Source organism: Aedes aegypti, chromosome 1 (assembly GCF_002204515.2).
Source record: "Aedes aegypti strain LVP_AGWG chromosome 1, AaegL5.0 Primary Assembly, whole genome shotgun sequence".
NCBI lineage: Eukaryota > Metazoa > Arthropoda > Insecta > Diptera > Culicidae > Aedes > Aedes aegypti.
In genome coordinates this window covers 89,860,568-89,879,741 of record NC_035107.1, presented here as the reverse complement: position 1 = coordinate 89,879,741, position 19,174 = coordinate 89,860,568, and the positions used below count along the sequence as shown (strand labels likewise).

Here is a 19,174-nt window from a genome sequence, read left to right as displayed (position 1 = left end):
TATTTTGCTATTTCGTTTCGTTTCGCCAAATTGTTAAAATATTTCCACGGAAAATTGAAAACAAACGGAATAAAACGGAATTTCGCGAAATTCGAGTTTAATTTCGAACAAAAAAAGGCAAAGCGTTCGCTTCTACTCCTAGCTACAGTCAAAAATGGGTCCGTATTATGAATCAAATCGACTCATATCATGGATCAGAACACTATAACAGCAAATTATCTGCGAGGCAAATGAATGGTATGCTAGTGAAAGCATACGTTTAGGCGTTTCTTTAGGAATCGTCTTATCTTAGATTCATAACTGTGGTAGGGCGCCACCCAAGAAATTTGCACTAATTTTCGCCCCTTCATACAAAAAAGTCTAAATGTGTATGAGGGGGGCGAAAACTAAAGCATGGCGAAGTTTAATATATCTACCCTATAGGTTTCAATGCCCCACATATATGAATCAACGCTTCTAGGCATATGTATGACATTTTATTCCTACGAATGGAACAAATGTGTTTAAGCATGTTGTTGTTGATTGCGATGCTGTATAGATTTATGGTTCGCGTAGGTAAAATGGGTTCTGCGTAATTGCTACTCCATTTAATCCAACTTTAATTCATATCTGTGAGCTATCCATAACTGTGGGATAACTGTAGTATTGACTGGTCCGCAGGATATGATAAACTGCACTGCCGTTGTGAAGTTTCCAAAAACGCCCATTTTCCCTAAATTCCTCGCGGCGAATAGCACAGGAAAGGAACAACTGCGTTTGATGAACTACCGCAATGTTATCTTCCATAAGAATGAAGAGAGCAAAACCACGGTTTCCTCCGGGGAACATCGCGTGTCCTTTTGAGCAAATCCGTTAATATATCGCGAAAATTGTTTGTACACAAATGTCAAAAAAAGCTGCGGAGCGTGAGTCCCTGATGTTCTGGATTTGCTCAGGTGGTGCAGATTATTGATCAACGCGATTTTTTCCGCGATGGCGACGAAAAATAGCGTTGATTTGAGTGATCCAAAGCCACACCTCAAATTTTCAAGAGCACAAATCTGAAGAACCAGACGTCCATTCAAGCTGAAAACTCTATCGATTGGTTACTCGATGGCCAATCGATCAAGTGTTCACCTTGAACCGCTGTCGGGTTCGATAGATTTGTGCTCTTGAAATTCTGAGGTATGCCTTCGATTTATATTCACCTTAAACAAGGAAGATGCATACATTATTTTATATCGAAAAATGAATCTAGGTTAATTCACGCTGTACCACACCACCAATTCCTCTCTCCTTTCATAACGTGACATTATTTCCTCACGACCCCCAATTTAAAAAAACGAATATTGATAATATATCATTACAAGTAGTGGAAGCCAAATGCCGCAAGGCAAAGGTCTTAACCTTTTCAATACCGACATCAAGTTCAAACATTCTTTAGTTTCGCCATCTTTCGATCGATTTTGATGATTTATTTTAGGAAAAATCACAAACCAGTTATAAATTTGATTCATGCATTGCATGCACCATCAAAATTGATTCCCGATATACACTACTCGCCATAAGTATATAATCGCGTATTGCAACACTCATACTGAATATTGCAGCACCTTGAAAAGTTTAGCATCACCTAAAATGAATATTATCTCGTGATTCTGAGGTGCTAGATCAACATATTTTTGAGGTCATCTTTAACAATAATAATAATTTCAGCCCCTGCGATTTTTTAATTTCAGTTGAAGATACTATTATCACTGGATTTTGGGTGATGCTAAACTTAAAAGTGCTGCAATACTCTGTATTGCAACAATTCCATACTTATGGAGGGTAGTGTAGATTCAGGTTTGGTGCGGTACCTAAGGTATTTCACAATGGAAAAGCGCAACATTTTTTTTCGATTTTCGCACATCTAAATCTCGAGAACAAAAAATAAGCCAAACATTAAATTTAGCTCATTGAAAGACGGATTGTCTGAACGAACATGGGTGAACTTGTCAGTCTTATATGCGGTTCCTCTATGCTATGTAGTCCAGGTTCAAAACTTTTTTTTTTTCGAAAATTTCAAATATTTTTTAAAATACTCTCGAGGCTCAAAATTAAGTGAAAATGTGATTTTGTAGAGAGTTTTAAACAAAGAATCTGAAAATTAAATAATATCAACAATCCTTAATTCTTTCAGAAATCGTCCAGAAATTCCTTCACAGATTTTGGAATAGGATCATTTCTCCAGTACTTGCTCTACACAATAATAGAAATACCTTCAGTATTTATTATTATTTATCTTTATTAGGGAGATTTTCAGCCCTTGGCTGGTTCATCTCCGTAACCTTCAGTATTTTCTACAAGGTTTACTCTAAAACTTTGCATTCGTCCAGATTTGATCCCTCCAAGAATTAATTCACAGTTTATGCAGGGCTTTTCCAGAAAATTTATTAGGAACTTCAAAACTAACCCCAACAGGCAATCCTGGTTAAGTTGCTGCCGCAATATCACTTGGAGTTTATTACTTTTGCAGTTCTTTTAAATTTATCTTGATTGATTTCTTAGGTATGTTGATGGATTCTTTAAAATTTAATTTAATTCAATACTCCAGCTTATACTTAAGCAAATATTCCAGTGATTCCTCTGTTCTTCTTATTTTTCTTCATCTTTTTGACGTTATGTTCCAACTGGGACAGAGTCTGCTTCTCAGTTTAGTGTTTTCCTGATCACTTATCGACTTGTGTCCCCAATCACATTCATTCAATCCACAAAGCATAAAGTACAGCAAAAACAAATGAATATCATTATTCCATGTTTTATGGTATATATTGCCTTGTGTGAATGTCAGATATGTTGAAATGAAACCTTATAAAGTTTTATTGAGAAGATTTCAAACAAACAGAAAAGAGTCTTACCAAAACATGTAAGGACTCCGCTGAGCAACACTAAGGTTTCCATATGGTAGAGGATTTAAAAAGACGTTTTTTCTATGCCTATTGTCAAATTTACAGCTTTTGACAAGAAAAAAAAACTTAAACGTGTATTCCGCGAAACAAATTCAAAAATTTCGTTTCGTTTCGAAAAATTCCGTGAGATATTTGATTTCGTATCGAGTTACACGAAACATTTTTAAATTTCGTTCCGTTTCGTCATTATCAGCGCAAGATATTCCGCGTATCGTTTCGTTTCGTATCGACATGGAAAAAATCCATATCGCATACCCTTACAGAGAGTGACAGACGTGAATGGCGTCAGAAGCCGTATGCGAAGATGGAAACGACCATCAAACGAGTGGCTTCAAATACTCTGCCTACAAAAGAACGATAAAAGGCCAATATTATTGGAGATAGCTCTCAATCTCTCAATCTGAACCACTGTGACACCACACAGCAGCTGTTGTGGCACTCAAATACAGAGATAACGGCAACTGGGTGTTGGATAGAACGGGAACGGCTGCTATACATATTATGGGCAGATTCCTTATCCAGGAATTTAGGTGAGGGCTTCGTCATCGACAAAATCAATGATGTCGTTGCATTCAGCACCTTTAAGGTGGACAGTGGAATAGTTCAGAGTTGATCGGAAGGAAGCCAATTTTTATTGCAGGAGACTTCAATGCCTGAGTTGTGGTGTGGGGCATCAGAGAGACCAACGCAAGAGGATACACCCAGCAGTAAGCCTAAGCGAAGTTAGATGTGAATTTGAACTGGAGAGCTACTGCATCGGTCAACGGAAACCTGCGGCAACAATGAGAAGATGCGGATGATGCGTTATTAACAGTAATGGGTGAGACAATGGAAGAAGTGGAGATATCGGTGATGGAAACAATTAACGCGATCGAGAGCTGAATGAGCGGAGGTAAACTGCAGAAAGCTCACCACAAAACAGAGGTGCTGCTAGTCAGCAACTGCAAGGCGGTTCAGCCGATGGAGGTCAATGTCGGAAGGTATGTGATTGCACCGAAGCGCGTGTTGAAGCACCTGGGAGTAACGATCGACGATCGGCTGAATTTCAACAGCCACGTCGATTACGCTGCAGAAAGTCCGAGAAGGCAATGAACACAATAGGGAGAATCATGCCAGCGGTTCCAGCAGCAGTAAGAGGCGTCTGCTAGCTGATGTCTCGTCATCGATACTGAGGTATGGAGTTCCTGCTTGGGGCAAGACACGGAAAATAAAGCGGAACCGCTGAGCACTAAACAGAGCGTGTTGACATCGCTTTGGCGAAGGATATTGAGTGCTACCAACGAAGAGACGTCAGAAACGTACGGAAGATGGTCAGAGTCGGATCTACAGTATGGCCCATAAAAAAATGCGAAAATTGTTTGAACGTGAATCTAGCATCCACAAGCGTTATTTTCATTGTTTTTGCTAGTGAATGTAATTTCTTCTTATTGTAGTATATTCTATCATAACTTCGCTATCTAGGACAATTTTTGTCATATTTTTCTTACTGTCTTAAATAATGTAATAAAGCAAAGAAGTTCAAAGGTTTTGTCCACCCAAAGCTAGAAACAGCGTCTGATTGTCGTATACTCTGGTGATAAAATTTCCACCTTCAAAAATCACACTTTATTGTTGTTAATTTTAGTTTGTTTGGTATCAGATGATAGAGGAGTTCTTAGAGAACGTGTTTTTCATGGTTACAATAATTTTTTTTCCAGGGTCATAGTTTTGAGGGCATTTGCGTCTTATAGGTTTGATATGCCTTTATGTTTTGTTAAAGTTTAGTAAAAAATAAATACGGAGGCCTATAACAGATTTTTGAGGATGAAATTTGTTCCTTCGGTTAGAAACAACTTATATCAATACTAGCTCATAGGTTTTGAGCAAGCCGCTTATCACACTTATATGGAAGTTCAATGAAAGCTCTCCAAAATGAGCCGTTTTTTCGAAAATATGATTAAGTCTCCAATAACCCAAGTATGAACCAATTCTATCATTTGATATGGGCGTTTGCTGAAGACAAGGTCTGTGAAGAATCTCACGCCATCGTTGATGTTTTAGAAGCTTTCATCACACAGATATTGAACTCGACGTCCGCATGATAAAATTTGAAGGTATGTATTTCAATTCCTCTCTGGTAAGGTAAAAGTAACAGATAAAAATCATGTGCAAAGCAAAAAACTGAGTCTAAATACATTAAACAACACAAGTATTGAATAATATTTATGTTTCATTCACATTTTCTATGTAGTAATTACCATTAAACATGAAATGACGATTTTCGCATTTTTTTATGGGCCATACTGTATGGCGAGGTGGCAGCCCGAGTGGGACTGCGCGGAGAAAGGAGGATGGACCCATCGGCTCATCCCAAACCTGTTGGAGTGGATGAATAGGAAGCATGGAGAGGTGACCTTCTATCTGACACGCAGAGTCGCCACACTGCCAAGATTGCCCAAACATCGAGGAGACACCGCAACATGTAGTTTTCGGCTGCTCCAGGTTCGCGGATGTGCGGAACGAAATGCTTGGAAGCAGCGGAAACCCAACAACATCGTGCGCCTTCGTCGGGGACTAGACCGAGTAATTCGAGCGTCACGTAGCACCCTCCAACTGGAAGTGCAGGACCGACCCAGGCACTTGACCGACCAACATCACGTCGGAGTAGGATAGGTCCTCCTACTATCAGCCGGGGACTAGATGAGTAGACCGCGAAACAGCACTGGCAAATGATCGCGGGGCATCTGTGAACCGAAAGTTTTCCACACCTGAATCGTAGAACCGACTTCGGCAGCTGCCCGGGTAGCATCGGTTCAGGAGATCTTCCGCTGTCAGGGAAATCTTCGTCGGATAGATCCACCGACGGGGACTATTCTGTGTAGTCCGTAGCAAGTCACCGGCTTGAGACGTCGGAGCGCCAGTGAACCGGAAGTCATTATCCAACTGGATTCGCTGGGCCGACTTCTGTACTCCACCGACCAAGAACGGAATAAGAACAACGCGTATCGTTACCGGTTTTGGGAGATATTCATCCGATGGTGAACTCTCCATCGAAGTAGGCTAGCCTCACCGTCGGGAACTACGCCGAGAAGTATCGATCACGACGAATCGACAGCTTTGGGTCGTCGGGCCGCTTACGTACCGAAAGTCACCCCTCAACCGGAATCGCAAGACCGACCTTGGTATCCAACCGGTCCACCCGAAGAGCATGACGAGCAGTGCATTGGAGTCCAGAGAATCAACAAGCACAGGAGCATCTATCATAAAAAGTCTCACATGGCCCAGACGTGTGGCTGGCCCAAAAAGGTAATTGACGTAACAGATACAAATCGCAGCCAGATCGATGGTAACGAAAAGACGTAGAGGCATCAACAAGCCCTCAGCACCCTGAAGTAAAAACAAGAGGCGAATATACCTCAGTGCCCACCATGTGCAATGATCCAGAGGGGAATTTGCTGACCGATAAAACGGTAGAGGTTGCCAAGCTGAAGCAGCACTTTTAGCAGTTGTGGAACGCCGAAAATGGAAATTTAGCGAGATAGATGAAGACGGTCAAGCAGTGGATCCGCCGACCATAGGAGAGGTTGAAATGGCTGTCAGCGAGCTCAAAAACTGTAAGGCGTGCTTCTCAAGCACGGAAGTGAGCAGCTTTACCAGTCGATCCATCGAGTACATCTGAAGGTATGGGAGGACGAAGAAATTCCCACGAGCTGATTGGATGTCCTCATAGGTCAACCTACAAGCAATGGCACAAACTGGAGTGGGCCAATTACAGAGGAATTACGCTGCTGGATTCGGCGTACCAAATACTGTCGCGCATTCTGTTTAACAGACTGAGACCGCTCGAGGAGTCCTTCGTCGGCGAATAACAGGCTGGTTTTCGTGAGGGCCGCTTGACAACGTATCAGATGTTTACCATGCGAAAGATCCTAGACAAATTTCAGAAGTATGACTAGCAGACTCACTGCAGATTGATTTCAAGGCGGTGTACGATTCAGCGACAAGAAATGAGCTGTGACAGATAATGTCTGATCAAGGTTTTCCGGCGAAACTAATTAGGCTGGTAAGCGCAAAGCTGGATGGTTCGAAATCAAGTGTTCGAATTGCAGACAAGATGTCAACCTCGTTTGTAATGTTACACTAAGGTAGTATTTGATGGGGATTTGTTTGAAGTTGTGAAAGAGTTTGTTTACCTTGGAACACTTGTAACATGTGACAATGCCGTTTCCCGCGAAGTGAGAAGACGAATTGTAGCTGTGAGTAGAGCCATTTACGGATTACGTAAGCAGATTAGCTCCCGCAACTTGCAAACGGAAACAAAATTCACCCTGTATTATAACATTGATTCTTCCGGTGGCTCTCTATGGACAAGAAGCGTGGATGTTAAAAAAGACAGATCGGAAAGCCTTCGTTGTTATCGAGCGTTAAGCGCTGCGGACAATACTCGGTGGCAAAAATGGTGTTTGGCGCAGACGAGTTTTATCAAGTATATAAAAATGCGAATACTATAAGGCGTGTGCAATTCGGCAGACTTCAGTGGACTGGCCTCTTAGTGCGAATGTTGAAAGAAAGAATTGAGAAAATAATATTCAGCAGGGAACCAGGTAGAGGTAGGCGACTTTGCTGAAGACCACGAGTACGCTGGCTGTACGCAGTTGAAAAGAACCCAGCAACCTAAAACGTTCGAGGAGAAGTATCGCCCAAGACGCTCTACAATACACCTTGCAATTGCGTGACGCTACGCTGTAGCTGTCAAGGTATTAAGGTAGGTATTGTTTGACTTAGTGAATTTAATAACAAAATCATTAAACATACAGTATTTTTCTTAAACTACTCATGTTTCCTGCCGAACAGTTGATGAAGCATGCTATATGCAAACCAACTTTATGATGATGAATAACAATTTATCCTGATGTCCAATCAAAAAGTGGTCTTCGGCAAAGTTTTAGCTAGGAGGATTTCACATAAGAAGAGTTTATTCACTTTTACATAAAATTTTATGACGAATTTGAGAGGGCTGAATACAAAAGATTGGCGTTTTTCGGAGCTAAAATTTCAAAATTTGCATCACTCTAATGTCCGCTTGTAAATAATCTTAATGTACCTCAATATAAATGTAGGATGTGAGAAATTTACTGAGAAATCATTGAGAGAATTGATATTTAGTTCTAGGTATTGTACATTTGAATAGATATTCGAATATGGAATTGAGGATAATTTGGACTAAAATTAAATGCTTTTCCATTATTTCAAAGATGAAAGTAAGTGGTAACTGTTTATAATTTAAGAATTATAGATGACACCCTTGCGTTGGTAGATAAAGTATTAAACATTGGATATACCATTAGATAGTTTATTGCTAAATCAATGTGGAAACTGTATTCTGTACGAATATGAATTTAAATCACTGTAGAAAAATCCATTTAGCGGCAGTGTTACTGCGCTCCAGCCGCGAAAAGTCCTAAAGGGATAGCTACAAAAATGGGACTCACCGCGCCAGGATGAACAGCAGGACGGAAACGCCGAGATAAGCCGTTGCCATGTAGATCCACACGTCTAGCGAGAGCGGGGACAGGAAGGAGAACAGGTTGGGCGGTTGCTTCACCGGTTTTCGGTACAGCACGGAAATGCCCAGATTCATGAATGGCATGGTAAAGTCCACCACCTGCTCCCGGTCGAAGGTGATGGTGAGATCGGCGATGGCCAGGTCTGCCCGTTGCTCCAGCAGCTCCTTTATCATGCCGTCCCATTCACTGGTTGAGAGAAGGAGAAAAAAAGATGATATAGTAGTGAGAATGAGGTTAGATGATAGTGATTAAGTTCATAAAGAGTACGTGGTTGCCGAATTTGGCCGAATTCAGTGGCAAGGCACATCGTGGAATGGTTATTTATTCAAGGGCTTGAAATCTGTATGAAGGATTAATTCTAAAAGATTTTCATGTAATCGAGGAACCATTCAAACATACCTTTTTCATATTTGAAAAACACTGTTTTTATAGCACTATTTGATTATTTAATATTTTTGTTTAACTTTGAAGAACAGCATCACTTAGGAGTTTTTGTAAAAACTATTTAGTGCTTCAACCAGAAGCATTTTGTTATATATTATATTTTCAATAGGAGAAATATAGCATATACAAGGCGCTCACTTTATAAAATGATCAGTTCTTAGAAAATATTATGAGTTTAGTTCATATTTCGTGGTGGTTTCTGTGCTTCATAACATCATGATAATAAATCTTCGAGCTTTTTAGTAGAATACCTATAAGTAGATGAAAAAAACGAATTTTGTACTAAACCATTTAATTCCACTAGAGTTTCTAGAACTCTAGTGGAATTAAATGCTATAATACTAAATTCGTTTTTTTTTCATCTATTCATAACATCGTTGGCCACCTGTTGCCACCTCAGTTTTAAATGCTGTTGTATTAGACGTATATTTCAACTACGGGAGCACAATAATATAGCTCCAGTCAATCTATTTTTTGCCTATTTCAGAGTAGGTATGTTGTACAAACTTAAATAAGGAATGTTTCAATTTCAACTTGTGCACTTACAGTGTCTCCTTGTTCTGGCTGCCGTACCGCCCATCCGGTGCCAACCGGATCGTGTAGTTAAAACCGAGTATTTTCGAAACCTCATGTATCAAATCGATGGCATAGCCCTCGAACTGCGAGTTTCCGGTCAGCTTTTCGGCCGAGTCCTTCCGCATGCAGTACGGCGAGCTCAGGATCGTCGTCACGATGAGCGTTTTGTTCTGCAGTATTTCGACGATTTCCTTCTGCTGTTCGCCGTAGCTGCGGGTGAAGTTCACCCCGGAAGTGGAATTCCACGTGCCGCTCTTGCGCAAACCCTGCGGTCCCAGCTCGACAATGTCCAGCACGAAATCGCTCCGGAAGCCCTGGTGGTCGAACTTGATGACGTCCGTTAGGCCACGCATTTCCACCTGAAACGAGAGGATAGGGAAGGGGAAAAAAGGGGGGTTAGACGGTTCTGGTTTTGGTGCCACTTTGCTTTGGTAGCCCGTTTTAGAGAGAATTCAGGCGAAATCTGGAATAAAGCACAGTGGGAAAAAATGAGCAAAATTAGCACCGAATTACTTATGTATCTCGTGTCGCTGTTGATTGCGGATAGCCGGGACGGGACAATAGGCATGAATACGTTCACCACATGGATGGTTGCCATACAGACGATTGCCATAATTATATTTACTATGCATAACAGATCCCGATCATAAGAAAATAGCAAGTCTTTAGCAATAACATACCAAAATTAGCTTTAAAACATCGGATATTTTTTCATATACTGTTTCTATCTGGGATGAACCACTGCGAGCTGTTTTCTTTGATATTTTGTGGTATACTCGTGCCTTTTTTATGCATGTGGTTCTACTCCATTACTTTTGAGAAATAATTAATGGGCCATATCTTCAGCGCGTTTTGTGCTATCTTCTTCCAGGACTTGCCTAGACAAGTTTGAACTCAATTTTTCAGAAGGTCCGAATCGGACCTACCCAGCTACAATTCGGACCCCTTCTGTTACGTCCCAAATGGGACAGTGCCTGCTTCTCAGCTTAGTAATCTTATGAGCCCTTCCATTGTTATTAACCGAGAGTTTTTTTTTTGCCAATTGACCATGGTTGCATATGTATATCGTGTGACAAGCACAAAGATACTCTATGCAATGGGATGTCGAGAAAATATCGTTACCAAAAAGATCCTTAACCGCTGGGATTCGAAACTACGACCCTCAGCTTAGTCTTGCTAAATAACTGTGCATTCAACACCACGCGTGTTTGAGTAAGATACACCCGATTCTGTTTTTGCACGGGGGATGCGTACCGTGCAAAAAAAGTTTTCAGTTCAAAATTTCAAAAACCGTGCAAAAAAAGTAACACCATTTCTCGACGTTTCATGCAAAAATAAGGTTTTGGCGGAAAAAAATGTATGGAAACTTTTTTTGCACGGCCGTGTAAAAAAAATCCGTGCAAAAACAGAATTGGGTGTAGAGTGGCAAGGAGCGATTTGTACGGTATAAAGAAGCTCTTCTTTAATTATTTGAAGTACCTACACTGCCTACACTCGCAATAAAATCCCATCAGGAAAATCATCATGTCACCAATTGCGTGAATATTATTACAAAAGTTTTCGTATCGCCGATCCTGGCAGCAGAAAATTCTAGTGGCATTACTCAACACATTATCATTAGAGTACAAGAAAATGAACAACTACTAATATATACTGAATGCGGTTGTTTTTTTAATTACAAAACCAAGATAGTTGTCAATAGGACCCGTTATCCGAGTACTTTCCTCATCAAATCCAAAATATACTCGCATATCAATCCCATTATTTGGATCTTTACTTTGTTATCGCGCACCGTTACACATTTATTGAAAAGTTTACTATGGCACTTTTCTTTTTGCTACTATAGTTCTTCCTTATTTTAATTTTAATGGCAATCCTTATTATACAATATGGAACAATTCGGTGGTGATAGTGACAGTCCTCAAGACATTCCTGGGTTTGACGAACGCCTTGCGGTCATCTAAATAGGAAAAGTATTTTGGATTCACCTGCAGCACTTTGTTGAATATGAAACACAGGTACTCATTCGGTAAGCTGTGGTTCGACAAAGCTGTTGGACATTTCTTAGAAATCGATAATATTAGCTTTTCATTGGACCTTATTAATTCTCAGCATTAGATATCGCTGAACGCACTGCTTGGCCAATGGTGATATGCTTATTCCCGTGTTGGCCCAAAAAGCCTCCCCTCCACGTCGCACATTGGGGAATTCCGAATTCAAAGGTAAAAAAAATTGATAAATTTTACAATAGAAAGATAAAAAATAAGTTTTATAGCTCATTCGAAATTTTCTCAGGAATCGATTGGTGATAGTTTCATGAATGTGGGGCCATTCTGGGATAAGCTATGGTGCCCGTTTTGCCCCAATTCCTTGAAAATTTTAGATTTTCATGTTGTTTTGAGTAAAACTATTTTATTGTGGAGATTATTTCCCATGAAATCCATCATTTCTAGTCCATTCAACAATGTTTCACAGAGAACGTTATAAAAAGATGGAAATTTAGGGGATTATGGGGCCAAATGTACAATGAAATATTTTTGAAGAGGAATTTTTGTTTTAAATTTTTTCAACGTGTTTTTTTATTGAAATAAATTCTAAAATAGTCAAATAATCATGAATATAGCTTGCAGAAATAAGTTGTAGTAAAATTTGTAGAATATGTATGATAATTATATATGCTCTATGCAACATATTGTGAATAGTTTACCTTCTTATATCACAAATTCCAAACATTTCCAAACGATGTGCGATAGTTTGGGTAAACGATATTGATCTAAATGATCGATTGCCGTTAGCCTCATTGATAGGAGATAGTGGGAGCATATAGTTTTTTGGCTATTTTTGCCCCAATTCCCCTAAACACGATTTCTTTCGTAATTAATTCAACATTTTTTTCCCAAATCAAATTTATTGTGTACTGAATTGTTTATCATGTGGTCGGGGTTCTGCTAAACCGCACCAAGTACCAAAACCATTATTTTGAGATATTTAACATTGAGGTCCACTCTGATGTGAATAGATCGCGAATGACTCTTTTCAAAATTGTATCGCTCATAAATGAATAACAGGGTCCAATAAATAAGTCAAGGAAGAATATTCAAGAAAATCATCATATATTTTCCATGTAATTAAATTTGATTTTAAATTAAAAGGCACATAGTTCACTCTGGTTGAACAAAAATTGAAGAATGTCGTTTTCAGTTCGGTTTGGCTGAATGTGTTTAATGATTTCCAGCAATACAAGAAAATAAAAGAAGACGAATGGTTCGTATTATCGCCATGCATGTTGAAATGCATGTTACAAATGTTTATGCACTATGGTTGGGAAAGATTTGTAATTTCCCATAGAACTGGCCCGCAGTATAATGTTGGAGACCTATGTGAACAATAAATTGGTACAAGGCATCCAAAACGTATTCTATCTGTCTTTCTCTAGGTGGATTATATATTTTAACAGAAATTATGTTAAATCAAGGTCCAACTGCGCTCAAAGATTCGAAAGAGACAATAATGATGTAGTTAAAAAATGTAACGATCGAAGAAAACCATGAATTTGTTCTGCCAGAGCGCACCAAGTTGCTCGCATTTAGTACACTTTGGCTGAACAAGTTCATGATTCTTTATGTGAAGTGGATACCAGGAATGGCACGAAATTCGTCATTCCTGCTGTGCATGTAACTGCTTCTGCTTGTGCTCTATTGTTTAAAAATAGTCACATAAGCTGAAATTGATTAATTTTTATGACAATTTTTAAGGACAACGAAAAAAAATATTAATCGGGATTCGAACTCGTGTCCTTCGATTGGTGATTTGGATTGCTACCTCTTGGTCATTTCGAACTGTTGAATTTTGTACGAAAAACTTGAAATTACTTCTGCGCACTCTGATCAAATAGGCTTGATAGTGAAAACGTTATTTTCTGAACAGCTAAAGCGCACCAAGTACTACCAAATTATTCGAACAATATCAAATTTAAATGTCTAGTTATTTTATTACTGCTCCTGCATTTATTCATCAACATATTATATAAAAAGCAAAGGCGAGCGTTAAGCGCGTGTTGATAACTTTTGTTCATACAAAAACACGATTTTAATATAAATGGTACTTGGTTCGGTGTGGCTGAACAAAATTTAAATGAAAACACATCAGTACCACCGAAAAAATATTTTATTGTACGTGGCCGTTCGCTTACATTACATGCTAAAATCCATTGGCGATGACCCTTTATGTTGTCCGGAATGACCACTTTGCAATGTTTTAGGAAGAATTGGAAAAAAATGTCGTTTTGAATCAGAATACTAAATTACCTTCAATCAGATGCTAAGGTTTATGGTTCGCTCTGGTTGGATACAATTTTAGTTTTACATATCCCGCCAGAGAAAAATTATGAATTTACACAACGAGGGACGGTTTAAATTATACGATATTTGTAATGTGGAAAGGTTATGATATTCTGAATCTTCTTGTGTGGATAACTCGTTTTTGGAAAAAAATGGCGCTTGGTGCGGTTTGGCAGAACCCCGACCATGTATCTGATACAATATTTAAATCATAAAACATAGGAGATTTTGGGGATCGTTTACACATAAACAAAAAAAATAACAAAATAAAAAAAAATCAAAAATGAATCTATCAAGAAATCATCAACCGTTTTTTCTGATTGCAACAAATTACTCAGGATCAGGTTAGCTATTCAATCATTACTGAAGGAATTTCGTGAGAGTCAAATTGCATTTTACAAGAAATTACTTACTTACTTATTTGGCTTTACATCAATTATCTTGATAAAGCCTCGCCAACAATATTTCGCCAATTCCCTCGGTTCATGGCCGCTTCTCTCCATCCTCGACTGTGACCCACGCTCTCCAGGTCCTGGTGTACCTGGTCCATCCACCTAGCTCGCTGCGCCCCACGCCTTCTTGTTCCGACCGGATTCGTGGCGAACACCATCTTTACAGGGTTGTTGTCCGGCACTCTTGCAACATGCCCTGCCCAGCGTATCCTTCCAGCTTTAGCTACCTTCACGATACTGGGTTCGCCGTAGAGTTGAGCGAGCTCGTGGTTCATCCTTCGCCGCCACACGCCGTTCTCCTGCACGCCGCCGAAGATCGTCCTTAGCACTCGGCGTTCGAAAACCCCAAGAGCTTGCAGGTCCTCCTCGAGCATAGTCCACGCCTCATGCCCATAGAGGACTACCGGTCTTATGAGCGTTTTGTACATCGTGCATTTGGTGCGGGGGTGAATCTTTCTTGACCGCAATTTCTTCTGGAGCCCATAGTAGGCACGACTTCCGCTGATGATGCGCCTTCGTATTTCCCGACTAACATTGTTGTCAGCCGTCAACAAGGATCCGAGGTAGACGAACTCGTCCACCACCTCGAAGGTATCCCCGTCTATCGTAATACTGCTTCCTAGGCGGGCCCTGTCGCGCTCAGTTCCGCCAACCAGCATGTACTTTGTTTTCGACGCATTCACCATTAGCCCGACTCTTGTTGCTTCGCGTTTCAGGCGGGTGAACAAATCTGCCACCGTTTCAAATTTTCTCCCAATAATATCCATGTCGTCCGCGAAGCAAACAAATTGTCCGGATCTCGTGAAAATCGTGCCTCGACTGTTAAGTCCGGCTCTCCGCATGACACCTTCAAGCGCAATATTGAACAACAGGCACGAAAGTCCGTCGCCCTGTCGTAGTCCCCGCCGAGACTCGAACGAACTGGAGTGTTCGCCCGAGATCTTCACGCAGTTTTGCACACCGTCCATCGTTGCTCTGATCAATCTTGTGAGCTTCCCGGGAAAGCTGTTCTCGTCCATGATTTTCCATAGCTCTATGCGGTCGATACTATCGTATGCCGCCTTGAAATCGATGAACAAATGGTGCGTAGGGACCTGGTACTCACGGCATTTCTGGAGGATTTGCCGCACGGAAAAGATCTGGTCCGTTGTCGAGCGGCCGTCGATGAAACCTGCTTGATAACTTCCCACGAACTCGTTTGCTATAGGTGATAGACGACGGAAGAGAATCTGGGATAGCACTTTATAGGCGGCGTTTAGGATGGTGATTGCACGATAATTTTCACACTCCAGTTTGTCGCCCTTTTTGTAGATAGGGCATATAACGCCTTGCTTCCACTCCTCCGGTAGCTGTTCCGTTTCCCAGATTCTGACTATCAGCCGATGCAGACAAGCGGACAACCTGTCCGGGCCCATCTTGATGAGTTCGGCTCCGATACCATCCTTGCCAGCGGCTTTGTTGTTCTTGAGCTGTTGAATGGCATCCTTAACTTCCCCCATCGTGGGAGCTGGTTGATTTCCGCTGTCCGCTGTGCTGACGTAGCCATCGCCTTCGCTGTCCTGACCTTCTGTGCCTGTGTTCTCTGCGCCATTCAGGTGTTCATCGTAGTGCTGCTTCCACCTTTCGATCACCTCGCGTCCGTCCGTCAAGATGCTCTCATCCTTATCCCGGCACATCTCAGCTCGCGGCACGAAGCCTTTGCGGGATGTGTTGAGCTTCTGATAGAACTTCCGCGTTTCTTGAGAACGGTACAGCAACTCCATCTCTTGGCATTCCACCTCTTCCAGGCGGCGCTTTTTGTCCCGGAATAGGCGGGTTTGCTGTTTCCGCTTCGGTCTGTATCGTTCCACGTTTTGCCGCGTACCATGCTGCAGCATTGCAGCCCGCGCTGCATTCTTCTCCCCTAAAACCTCCTGGCACTCCTCGTCGAACCAATCGTTTCTTGAGCTCCGTTCCACATATCCGACAACGCTTTCGGCAGCGTCGTTTATGGCTGCTTTGACTGTCCTCCAGCAGTCCTCAAGAGGGGCCCTATCGAGCTCGCCCTCATCCGGCAACGCTGCCTCAAGATGCTGCGCGTACGCATTGGCGACATCCGGTTGTTTCAGCCGCTCGAGATTGTACCGGGGCGGGCGTCGGTACCGTACATTGTTGATGACGGATAGTTTTGGGCGCAGTTTCACCATCACCAGGTAGTGGTCGGAGTCAATGTTGGCGCCACGATAGGTTCTGACGTCGGTTATGTCGGAGAAGTGCCGTCCATCGATCAAAACGTGGTCGATTTGCGATTCTGTCTGCTGAGGTGATCTCCAGGTGTACCGATACGGGAGGCTGTGCTGGAAATAGGTGCTACGAATGGCCATGTTCTTGGAGGCGGCAAAATCTATCAGTCGTAGGCCGTTCTCGTTCGTCAGCCGGTGGGCGCTGAACTTTCCAATCGTCGGTCTGAACTCCTCCTCCTGGCCAACCTGAGCGTTCAAATCTCCTATGATGATCTTGACGTCGTGGCTTGGGCAGCGGTCGTACTCGCGTTCGAGCTGCGCGTAAAATGCGTCCTTGTCATCATCAGTGCTTCCGGAGTGTGGGCTATGCACGTTGATTATGCTGAAGTTAAAGAATCGGCCTTTGATTCTTAACTTGCACATTCGTTCATTGATCGGCCACCACCCGATCACGCGCCTTTGCATATCACCCATCACTATGAAAGCTGTTCCCAGCTCGCGTGTGTTGCCGCAGCTCTGGTAGATGGTATGATTACCTCTAAACGTTCGCACCAATGCTCCTGTCCAGCACACCTCCTGCAGCGCTACGATGTCGAAACCGCGGGTCTTCAGTACATCGGAGAGTATGCGAGTACTTCCAATGAAGTTGAGAGATTTGCAGTTCCACGTACCGAGTTTCCAATCGCTAGTCCATTTTCGTCGCTGTGGTCTTTGCCGATTGTTCCGGTCCGTATTCTCTCGTTGACGTTCCTGTGCTGATGTGTTTTTACGGTTGGCTTGCAGGGCCTGACACCAACCCCCTAGATTTCCGGAGGACCATTCCCCCTAAATGTTCGGAGGGCCATAGTGCGCAGTTTAGCTTAGAGTCCTTCTCTGGCACTCGGTCGATGATCAGCCGCCCCTGACATGGGGAACAGACGCTGTTGTGAGCCGCTCCTAGCGTGGAGTACAGACGCTCCAGGTTTGCAAAAGCAAACCCCCCCTTCCCTGTCAGCATACGACCAAAGCTCCCACCGGGGGTTGGTTACCCGATCTTCCCCAAGGTTACTCGTACCCCGGCCAGTACCACGAGGAGGTAGGGATAGGAGTTGCTGGGCAAGAGGCTAAGGACCGCACAAAGGGGTCTATTTTATTCCTGCAGGTACACGAGGTACCAATGGTACGCCATGCCCAGCCATTTACCGCGCCATTACAAGAAATTATTCAAGAAATAATTTTGTCTTTTTATGGATATGGATACAGAAAAAGTTATCATAAAAGGGATAATGCAGTTGTTAATAATGCTCAATTCTAGATTTTTCCAAAATCGATCATTCATTTCATTAGTATAATTTAAAGTTACTATGTTTGTTATGTTGCCTCTACATTTGCTGTTAACAGATTGCTTGTTGGTTGACATCAATGCTCCTCATGGTGAACCTTACTTTGTTAATATTGTAAACAGTAATTATGGTTACATCTGTTTTACTGAATTTCAAGCATGTTCAAGAGCCTTCTAAAATGCATAACATGAAGAAAATTTAAATTAATTAACTCATTACGCGTGGTAAAGATGGACAAATTATGGGTGAAAATATGAAAAAAATCCACGAGCTCGGCTGGGATTTGAACCCAGGACTCTTGTATGCTAGACGAACGCTTTACGGGCTCGGTAGCTTAGTTGGTAAAGCGCTCGTCTAGCATACAAGAGTCCTGGGTTCAAATCCCAGCCGAGCACGTAGATTTTTTTTTCATAATTTTACCCATGATTTGTCTATCTTTACCACGCGTAATGAGTTAATTAATTTAATAACCATTGGATTGGATTATTGAACAGCTCAATATAAGCGTCAATATATTTTGAATTAAGCACTATTAACTACTACATCTTCAATCAATATGTGCCATATTGAAATATATGGAAGACTTTGTTTGTTTATGATCACTTATTCAGTAGAGGGTGCAGGCAGAGCTACTTGGGCACTTCCACGAAATTTTATTCTCATGAAATTTCTTCAAAATGCAATTTTATCATCACGAAATTTCTTCAGGTATGATTGTGTAACTAATTTAATTCTGAGTGATTTGTTTCAATCAGAAAAAAACTGCAGATGGTTACTTAATGGATCCATTTTTGAGTGTTTTTTTTGTTTTTTTTATTTATGTGTAAAAGAGCCCCATAATCTCCTATATTTTAGGATTTAAATACTGTATCAACTACTGAATAAACAGTTTAGTACATGATAAATTTAATTCGGAGATATCTGTTCAATTAATTATGATAGAAATCGTTTTAAGGGGATTTGGGGCAAACATAGCCAAAAAACTATATGCTCCCACTATCTCTCCCACTATCAATGAGGCTAACGGCAATCGATCATTTAGATCAATATCGTTTACTCAAACTATCGCACATCGTTTGGAAATGATTGGAATTTGTGATATAAGAAGGTAAATTATTCACAATATGTTGCATAGAGCATAATTAATGATCATACATATTCTAAAAATTTTAATACAACTTATTTCTGCAAGCTATATTCATGCTTATTAGACTATTTTAGAATTTATTTCAATAAAAAAAAACACGTTGGAAAAATTTAAAACAAAAATTCCTCTTCAAAAATATTGCATTGTACATTTGGCCCCATAATCCCCTAAATTTCCATCTTTCTATAACGTTTT

At 41.2% G+C, this 19,174-nt stretch overlaps 1 protein-coding gene across 5 annotated transcripts in view; it reads right to left on the bottom strand.

Moving 5' to 3' along the window:
• LOC5574988 (glutamate receptor ionotropic, kainate 2) overlaps positions 1–19,174 on the bottom strand; it is a 605,301-nt gene that overhangs the window by 140,448 nt on the left and 445,679 nt on the right. For all 5 annotated transcript variants that reach the window (XR_002499922.1, XM_021841975.1, XM_021841984.1 and 2 more), the window contains 2 exons: positions 9,467–9,855; positions 8,402–8,662 (listed from right to left, as the gene is read on the bottom strand). Coding sequence is in view for 4 of the 5 variants with exons in the window: in XM_021841975.1 (XP_021697667.1) it covers positions 8,402–8,662; positions 9,467–9,855 (650 nt within the window). In the remaining variant the exon portion in view is untranslated. The remainder of the gene's footprint in view (positions 1–8,401; positions 8,663–9,466; positions 9,856–19,174) is intronic.